Source organism: Triticum urartu, chromosome 5, assembly GCF_003073215.2.
Source record: "Triticum urartu cultivar G1812 chromosome 5, Tu2.1, whole genome shotgun sequence".
Lineage (NCBI taxonomy): Eukaryota > Viridiplantae > Streptophyta > Magnoliopsida > Poales > Poaceae > Triticum > Triticum urartu.
Window position 1 is genome coordinate 419,500,703 of NC_053026.1, and position 9,166 is coordinate 419,509,868.

General features: G+C 49.3%; 1 protein-coding gene across 2 annotated transcripts; it reads right to left on the reverse strand.

Annotated features, from left to right (window-relative positions):
* Positions 1-2,249: 2,249 nt before the first annotated feature.
* LOC125556128 (sugar transport protein 7-like) lies at positions 2,250-4,938 on the reverse strand. Of its 2 annotated transcripts, XM_048718914.1 has the most exons (3): positions 4,722-4,938; positions 3,735-4,051; positions 2,250-3,647 (listed from the first exon to the last, which is right to left on the reverse strand). In XM_048718914.1, the coding sequence occupies exons 1-3, from the start codon at positions 4,861-4,863 to the stop codon at positions 2,520-2,522; spliced, it is 1,587 nt and encodes a 528-aa protein (XP_048574871.1). In that variant the 5' UTR covers positions 4,864-4,938; the 3' UTR covers positions 2,250-2,519. The 2 variants fall into 2 exon arrangements, with proteins under 2 accessions (XP_048574871.1, XP_048574872.1); XM_048718915.1 differs by lacking the exon at positions 4,722-4,938 and having other exon boundaries at positions 3,730-3,965.
* Positions 4,939-9,166: the final 4,228 nt, after the last annotated feature.

Below are 9,166 nucleotides of genomic sequence, written 5' to 3' on the forward strand. Positions count from 1 at the left end.
AGAGAGAGAGAGAGAGAGAGAGAGATCAAACACATAGCTACTAGTACATAACCTCAGCCCCGAGGGTGAACTACTCCCTCCTCGTCATGGAGAGCGCCGGGATGATGAAGATGGCTACCGGAGAGGGATTCCCCCCCCCCCCTCCGGCAGGGTGCCGAAACGGGTCTAGATTGGTTTTCAGTGGCTACATAGGCTTGCAGCGGCGGAAGTCCCGATCTAGGTTATGTTCTGGAAGTTTGGGTATATATAAGAGATGTTGGCGTCAGGAACAAGTCAGAGGGTCCCTGAGGTGGCCACAAGGTAGGGGGCGCGCCCCCCACCCTCGTGGGTGCCTCGGGACTCTTCTGGCCCATCTCCGATACTCCGTGGGCTTCTTCTGGTCTAGAAATAATCTCCATGAAATTTCAAGTCAATTGGGCTCCGTTTGGTTTTCCTTTTCTGCGATACTCAAAAACAAGGAAAAAAATAAAAACTGGCACTGGGCTCTAGGTTAATAGGTTAGTCCCAAAAATCATATAAAATAGCATATAAATGCATATAAAACATCCAAGATGGATAATATAATAGCATGAAACAATCAAAAAATTATAGATACGTTGTAGACGTATCATCGTGCTGCCAGAGGACTCGAGCTACTACTTCACCATCGCTCGCTGGATCGAGGAGGTGAAAGCGTCATCAAGTCATACATGTGTTGAACGCGGAGGTGCTGTCTGTTCGGCACTTGGATCGGGAGTTCGCGGGACGGATTGAGATTGGATCGCGAAGACGTTCGCGGGATGGATCGTGATTGGATCGCGAAGACGTTCGACTACATCAACCACGTTTCTGAACACTTCTGCTCAGCGATCTACAAGGGTATGTAGATCCAATCTCTCCTCTCGTAGATGTTCATCTCCTAGATTGATCTTAGTGAGCGTAGAAATTTTTTTGTTTCCCATGCAACGTTCCCCAACATTGATTAGGGCAATCTTACCGGTCTGAGTATTGTATATGCCCCTCCAAGGCATGACACGATTGCCTACTTTGGCCACCGCAGGGGCAAAATCTTTTGCCAAAACATTATCAGAGGAGATAGGTAGCCCGAGGTATTTTAGAGGAAAGGAGCCTAAAGAACAGTTCAGTAGTTGAGAGACATGCAGGGCCTCAGCATCGGAAACCCCAGTAACGATCACTTCACTCTTTACGGAATTAATCTTGAGCCCCGACAAGTCTCAAAACAAAGCAGTAAGAACTTAAGGTGGGTAATGCAAGCGTCGTTTAATTTGACCATAATAATCGTGTCATCAGCATATTGGAGGTGAGTGATCCCCTCTGGAATGAGGTGAGAACTGACAGGGGAGATGTGCTCGGCCGCAGCCGCCCTAGATAGGATGTTGGAGAGAGCATCTGCAACGAAATTAAACAAGATAGGGGAAGCCGGATCGCCGTGTCTGAGGCCCATGGAGTTATGGAAGAAATTGCTCACCCTACCATTCACCGACACCGATGTGTGACCAACCGACACCAATTGCATGACCCTATAGACAAAGGCTCCTTTAGAGCCTTTTGCCAGTAGGACTTGCTGTAAAAACTTTCAACTGACCGAGTCATAAACTTTCTCAAAGTCTAGCTTAAGGATTACCGCTTTTCTACCTTTCTTACGAATGTCATGGATAATTTCGTGAAGACAAAGAACTCCGTCCAGGATGAATCGCCCTTTAACAAAGGCAAACTGATAAGGGGAAAGAGTACGGTGTGCAACAGGTGAGAGACGAGAGGCATAGCCTATGACGGGGAACTTCCCAAAGTTATTAATAAGGGCAATAGGTCTGAATTGAGAGATCAGGTCTGCGCCCTTGACTTTAGGAATGAGGATGATGACAGCGTAGTTAAGCCTGAAAATATCAACCGTGCCCAAACAGAACCCTTGAATCACAACACAAACAAGAGTAGTTTAAATAACTCTACGAGCGAGAAAAAGGGTCTGGCTGCGGATAAAATACCGTGTCCTTTCAGAGGTCTATGTTTTAGATGCCCTCAGGGCAATGTATAATGTTACTATTTTAGGAGTGCCACGTATAATAAATGCTAAGATGAAAGAGAGAGAAATCATAAAAAAAAACTTGTCTTCTCTTATTTAAGAGATGGTCTTCTAGGACAATATATCTCATCATGTTTTTAAGAATAGCTAGTTATTAAAAATAAGATTAAGATATAACTCATCATAGACATACATTTTTGTCATCTCTAAATTACATGCTTAGTGATCCGTTTTAATAGAATGCACAGATCGGAGTGCTTACCTCCATCGATCGAAAGAGACCGAGAGGGCACAGGTCAAATACACAAACTGGCATCCCGTACAAAATACTGGAGATGACTAACACCACACCAGTACCACTATATATATGTGCATGTGCGTCTCCTTAGGCACGCTAGGACAAATGGTGATCACGCCCTGCGCATGCTATATAAGCGTACGTACGACGCGTGCATGTGCTCCTATCAAAACAGTCGTGGTTCTTTGATAATGATCTTCACTTGTGAACGTTGCAATCAGCTCCTGCAAGAGCACTATCCCCACGGCCGTCACCGGGTCCCCAGCCGTCCTCGAGCGGCATCGTCGGCATTGCCGGCATGATGTTCTTCCAGAATCTATGCTTGCTCCAGAGCAGCACCATCTCCTCAATCGGCACGCCCTTGGTCTCCGGCAGGAAGACATAGACGAAGGCGGTCATGACGGCGATCCAGCCGGCGAAGAAGATGAAGATGGCGTACTTGAAGACGCATAGCAGCGACAGGAACGCCTGCGCGATGACGAAGGTGAAGAAGAGGTTGACGGCCACCGTGATGCTCTGCCCCGCCGAGCGCGTCTCCAGCGGAAAGATCTCGCTCGGTACCGTCCACCCTAGCGGACCCCACGACCACCCGAACGCGAGCATGAAGAGGCAGATCACGAAGACCACCGCGGTCGAGCAGCCCCGCGATAGATGCTTGTCTGAGCCGAACTCCACCCCCAGTATCGCCGCCACGATCACCTGGCAGATGATCATTAGGATGCCGCCGCTGATGAGGAGCTTCCTCCTACCGAGGCGGTCGACGGTGGCGATTGAAATGAGCGTGGAGAACAAGAGTACGGCGCCGGTGAGCATAGACGAGTAGAGGGACCAGCTGGCGCCGAAGCCCATGCTCTGGAACAACACCGGCGCGTAGAACAGGATAGAGTTGATGCCCGTCAGGATCTGAAACGCCGGCATGCACACGGCCATCACCAGCTGCGGCCGGTTGCGCCGCTCGAGGATGTTCCGGAACGGATGCTTGATGGTGTTGGCCAGTTCACTCGCCTCCGCCATGTCCGTGAACTCAGCGTCGACGTCCGTGGTGCCACGGATCAGCTCCAGCACGCGCCGGCCCTCCTCATCGTGCCCGCGCTCGATGAGGCTATTCGGCGTCTCCGGGAGGAGGAACCCGCCCACCGTCATCAACAGCGCCGGTGCTGCCACGAGGCCGAGCGAGAGTCGCCACCCCCACGGCTTGATTTTCTGCGTGCCGTAGTTGATCATGTTCGCCGAGAAGATGCCAAGCGTCGTCGCGAGCTGAAACATCATGTTCAGCCCGCCGCGGAGGTGCGCCGGCGCCATCTCCGACAAGTACAGCGGCACAGCCTATGATGGCATCAAGAACTTTGTTGAAGTGGCAGTTCTATAAGCACATGCAATCACCCACTCTCCGTATGTGTGAGCTTACCACACCTGATTGCCGAAACCGATGCCGACGCCAAGCATGACGCGGCCGAGGATCAACGTCGTGAGGTCCGCAGCCGCGGCGTTTAGGGCTGCGCCGATGAGGAAGCTGATGCCGCCGCAGATAATACTGGCGCGACGGCCATAGTTCCTTGTCACCGGTGCGGCTGCAAGCGTAGAGACTTGGCCGGAGAGGTAGAGGATGGAGGTGAAGGCGGAGAGGGCCTGATTGTCGTACTTGCAGTAGTTATTCAGGGTCACCAAGTTCTTTCGCCGGAACACCGCCGGGAAGAACCTCTCGAGGAACGGGTCCATGGTGTTCACTCCTGTTACAATATGCGCAATAAGAGTGAGACACGGAATGACATCAACACATTAAGAAGGAAAGGAAAATTGTTTTATAGCTCAAACCATTTGTCGGATCCATCTCATAGGAGTGAGAGCTGGGGTTTTCACGTTAGTTTATGCATGGAAAAAACCTCATACACATGATCTCTTTACACCATGTGTTGTCGTGCCTTGTGTCTAGAGCGCGTCTATGGTGACTTACATGGACATAACAACTTGTGATGTCAATTGCTGGATCTAGCACTCGCGCTTAAATATATAGCTTGATGTTCATGAAAAAAAATCCATGCAATTATGAAGAGTTTGGGACAGAAATCAAAGTTTCAGGTATCGCACTGGCACTGCAGCGTGTTGTGATACCCCTGCAAGTCGTCTAAAAGCATGCGTTGTGAGTGTCCTTTGCTCCCTCAAAACACTCTCCTTCCTTCCATAGGAGGTCTCCATATGTTTGCAGCTTTCGGCCTCTAAGCAAGGTTAGCATCTTTGCCCACGATATGCTAAAGAAAAAAAAAAGCATCTTTGCCTACGGCACGGCAGAGAAGCAGCCACACTCGTACAACCCAACCCCAAGTGACTCAGCCGAGATTATAAAAAAAAGGATAGAACGACATGATTGTTCATGCACCTGCTAGGTGGGTGGTTACGTACCGGAGATCCCGATGTCGTAGCCGAAGATGGAACCCCCGATGGCGGCGACGATGCACGCCATGGCGACGGCGAACGTCATGTGGCCCTTGTACTCCGCCGCCCTCTCCTTCTTCACACCCAGCGGAGCCATGCTGCCAGCCATCTCCTGCTCCTCTCCTCTCCTCTCCTGGAATTCAAGTCAAGCTAGGGGTGTGCCTACGTTCAGCCGAAGGAACTGCTCTCTCTACACATAGCATAAGCGATGCGGGCGCTAGCTTTTGTAGCTCCTCAGAGGGGAGCGACGGCAGTGGGGAGTGGCGGGGGCGAGTGACATCGCCATCACATCAGGTGTTCGCGACACGCACGACGCCGACATGGCCTCTAGGCCAGCTCGCGCCGGTCGATCAACGATCGCGCCATCAAGGCACTCAGCGGGAGCGTGTGCACGTGGCGCCGCTCTCTGCGCGCCTCGCGTCGACGTACATTGCCACCCGGATGTTTTTTTTTTGGATTATGTACATATATATGTAAGGAGTCCCACACCGGGCCCCCAATTTCATCACCAAATTGAGTGGCTGCACATCACAGCATCCATCACCACCACCAGTACAGGCCAAAAGAATTTCGCTCCATATAGCGATCAGGGGCGGCAAGAACGCTAATAAAGCAAGACCATAACCAGGAGATAAAAAACGGAAAGTGCATGAATTAGGATGCTGATTGGTTGTTGTCAACAATTGACATGCCAAATGTTGACAAGTATGAAAAATAGGCTACCAAGTGATTTTTGTCAACCTCTAAAAAATTGTCAACTTTCGACAACGTTTGATTTTTTATTTTATTTTTCAATAATGCAGCCTTGTCAAATATTGGTATCAAACCAATCAGCCTCTATATATAGTTGTTTCAGAGCCGGGGGTCGCTACACGCTATGATAGCATGGATACACATTCACACGGAACATCTTAGGGTAGGGAATAGAGTTCAGTGGATGGCTACATCATCATCCTCCTCGACACAAGATTTCAGCCATGTGATCATAGATTGTCAGTCTCTGCGAGAGAGAAATTCAGCCATGCAGTCATATATACATCGTCAATCTCCTCGACACAAGATTCCAGCCATGCATTCACCCAAACATCTTATGTGACATCAAGGCCATTTTTGGTGTCCCCTACGGCTAGCGCCTTTGTAGCACTTCCCGCAGAGAAAAAAAGGCCTTTGTAGGTCGCCTTGCGGGAGTTTCCGCCCCAAGTGTTTAACAACGGGTGTGGAAATGGAATTACATTAGTATGGTCGCTAGATTTAACACCTAGACCAGATGATTTGTTGTGTTTTTCAAATATAGTCTTGAAAATAGTAGCCCCTATCATGACTACCTTGCGATCTCTATCTGTGAAAGTGGGAAACTAGCTGCTAGCTACAAAGATCGGCAAAATTGCTAAGCTTCTTGTTAATCCATGAGGAAACACTAGCTAAGTTTTCTCAAAGATTAATGCGGGGGTCTTCCGGAATGTATCCACCATGCCAACCATCATCATGAATTTAGCTAGGTTTTCTAGATTATTATGACACCAAAATATTTAGTTAGGGGTTCAGAAACAACGGAAGCGCTCAAAAAGGGATGGCGTCCCTCCTTATGCTTACCTCGTGAGAAATATAAACGAGCGAAATGTGAGGACCTTGCGGAATGTATCCACCATGCCAACCATCACTAGTAGAAAAAGGGGCTTTCATTCGGGCCTAGCCAGCCCATTAGTCCCGGTTCTTCCACGAACCGGGACCAATGGATGCGTTCGTCCCGGTTCGTGAGCCCAGGGGGCCGGCCGAAGCCTCGTGGGCATTGGTCCCGATTCGTATGGACCCATTTGTCCCGATTCTAGGCACGAACCGGGACCAATGGGCTCACTCCTGGCCCACAAACATTGGTCCCGGTTCTTGGCTCAAACCGGGACAGAAGGCTGGGCTTTAGTCCCGGTTCCAGCCACGAACCGGGACAAATGAGTTGCCTATATATACCCCATCGCCGGCGAGCAGAGCACTCCACAGTGCTCTGTTTTTTGCTGGCCGGCGAGGAAGGGCATTTGGGTGCTCTAGCTCACCTCTTATGCATGTGAGGTGTTCGATGAAATGCCCAAGCCACACTAGTTAAACTTTCTCCTCTCGAAGCTCGACCTCCGAGCTCCATTTTTTCCGAGATTAGTCTAGGTTTAGCGGTCCGTCACGCCCCGTCCTCATCTTCACCGCCGTTGATCGCCCGCGCCGATCTCGTCGCCGGCGCCACCGTGGTGAGCCTCTTGTTCTTATCTTCTTTCTGAAAGAAAAAATCTTACTTTAGATAGATACTTGTCTAATTTTCTTACTTTTGACACACATAATTATATATAATGCACGCAGATGAACCGACAATGGATGTACGGTGACAGACACACCTCCGAGTACATTAAGGGCGTGCGTAAATTTCTCGAAGTGGCTGAGGCAAACAAGCAGAATGGTTTTATGTGTTGTCCATGCCCTGATTGTGGGAATACGAAGTCTTACTCTGACAAGAAAATCCTTCACACCCACCTGCTTTATAAGGGTTTCATGTCACACTATAATGTTTGGACGAAGCACGGAGAAATAGGGGTTATGATGGAAGACAGCGAAGAAGAAGAGGACGATGAAAACTATGTGCCCCCTCAATACAGTGATGCTGCAACAGGGGAAGCTGAAGATCAAGAGGAACCAGACGATGTGCCCGATGATGATCTCCGCCGGGTCATTGTTGATGCAAGGGAAAAGTGCGAAAGTGAAAAGGAGAAGCTGAAGTTCGATCGCATGTTAGAGGATCACAAAAAAGGGTTTTACCCCAATTGCGAAGATGGCAACACAAAGCTCGGTACCGTACTGGAATTGCTGCAGTGGAAGGCAGAGAATGCTGTGCCTGACAAAGGATTTGAGAAGCTACTGAAAATATTGAAGAAGAAGCTTCCAAAGGATAACGAATTGCCCGATAGTACGTACGCAACAAAGAAGGTCGTATGCCCTCTAGGATTGGAGATGGAGAAGATACATGCATGCCCTAATGACTGCATCCTCTACCGCGGTGCGTACAAGGATTTGAACGCATGCCCGGTATGCGGTGCATTGCGGTATAAGATCAGACGAGATGACCCTGGTGATGTTGAGGGCGAGCCTCGCAGGATGAGGGTTCCTGCGAAGGTGATGTGGTATGCTCCTATAATACCACGGTTGAAACGACTGTTCAGAAACAAAGAGCATGCCAAGTTGATGCGATGGCACAGTGAGGACCGTAAGAAAGACAGGAAGTTGAGAGCACCCGCTGACAGGTCGCGGTGGAGAAAAATCGAGAGAAAGTACTGGGCTCAGTTTGCAGGTGACCCAAGGAACGTATGGGTTGATTTAAGCGCGGATGGCATTAATCCTTTCGGGGAGCAGAGCAGCAATCACAGCACCTGGCCCGTGACTCTATGTATGTATAACTTTCCTCCTTGGATGTGCGTGAAGCGGAAGTTCATTATGATGTCAATTCTCATCCAAGGCCCTAAGCAACCTGGCAACGACATTGATGTGTACCTAAGGCCATTAGTTGAAGAACTTTTACAGTTGTGGAATGGAAACGGTGTACATGCGTGGGATGAGCACAAACAGGTGGAATTTAACCTGCATGTGTTGTTGTTTGTAACCATCAATGATTGGCCCGCTCTCAGTAACCTTTCAGGACAGACAAACAAGGGATACCACGCATGCACGCACTGTTTAGCTGACACCGAAAGTATATACCTGGACAGATGCAGGAAGAATGTGTACCTGGGCCATCGTCGATTTCTCCCGACCAACCACCGATGTCGAAAGAAAGGCAAGCATTTCAAAGGCGAGGCAGATCACCGGAAGAAGCCCGCCATGCGTACCGGTGATCACGTACTTGATATGGTCTCTGATTTACACGTAATATTTGGAAAGGGTCCCGGTGGACTAGCTGTTCCGAATGACGCTAAGGGACGCGCACCCATGTGGAAGAAGAAATCTATATTTTGGGACCTACCCTACTAGAAAGAGCTAGAGGTACGCTCTTCAATCGATGTGATGCACGTGACGAAGAACCTTTGCGTTAACCTGTTAGGATTCTTGGGCGTGTATGGGAAGACAAAAGATACACCTGAGGCACGGGAGGACCTGCAACGTTTGCACGAAAAAGACGGCATTGCCTTCAAAGCAGTATGAAGGTCCTGCCAGCTACGCTCTTACCAAAGAAGAGAAGGAAATCTTTTTTGAATGCCTGCTCAGTATGAAGGTCCCGACTGGCTTCTCGTCGAATATAAAGGGAATAATAAATATTCCAGAGAAAAAGTTCCAGAACCTAAAGTCTCATGACTACCACGTGATTATGACGCAAATGCTTCTGGTTGCATTGAGGGAGCGTCTACCAGAAAACGTGTGATTAGCCATTGTGAAGCTATGTG

Bases quoted from the DNA above. Each gene is read 5' to 3' on its own strand.
- LOC125556128 (XM_048718914.1), bottom strand. From the start codon at position 4,863: ATGGCTGGCAGCATGGCTCCGCTGGGTGTGAAGAAGGAGAGGGCGGCG. The intron at 4,052-4,721 runs GTACGTAACCAC...ATATTGTAACAG, and splicing joins CTACGACATCGGGATCTCCG to GAGTGAACACCATGGACCCG. The intron at 3,648-3,734 runs GTGTGGTAAGCT...ATGCCATCATAG, and splicing joins GCATCGGTTTCGGCAATCAG to GCTGTGCCGCTGTACTTGTC.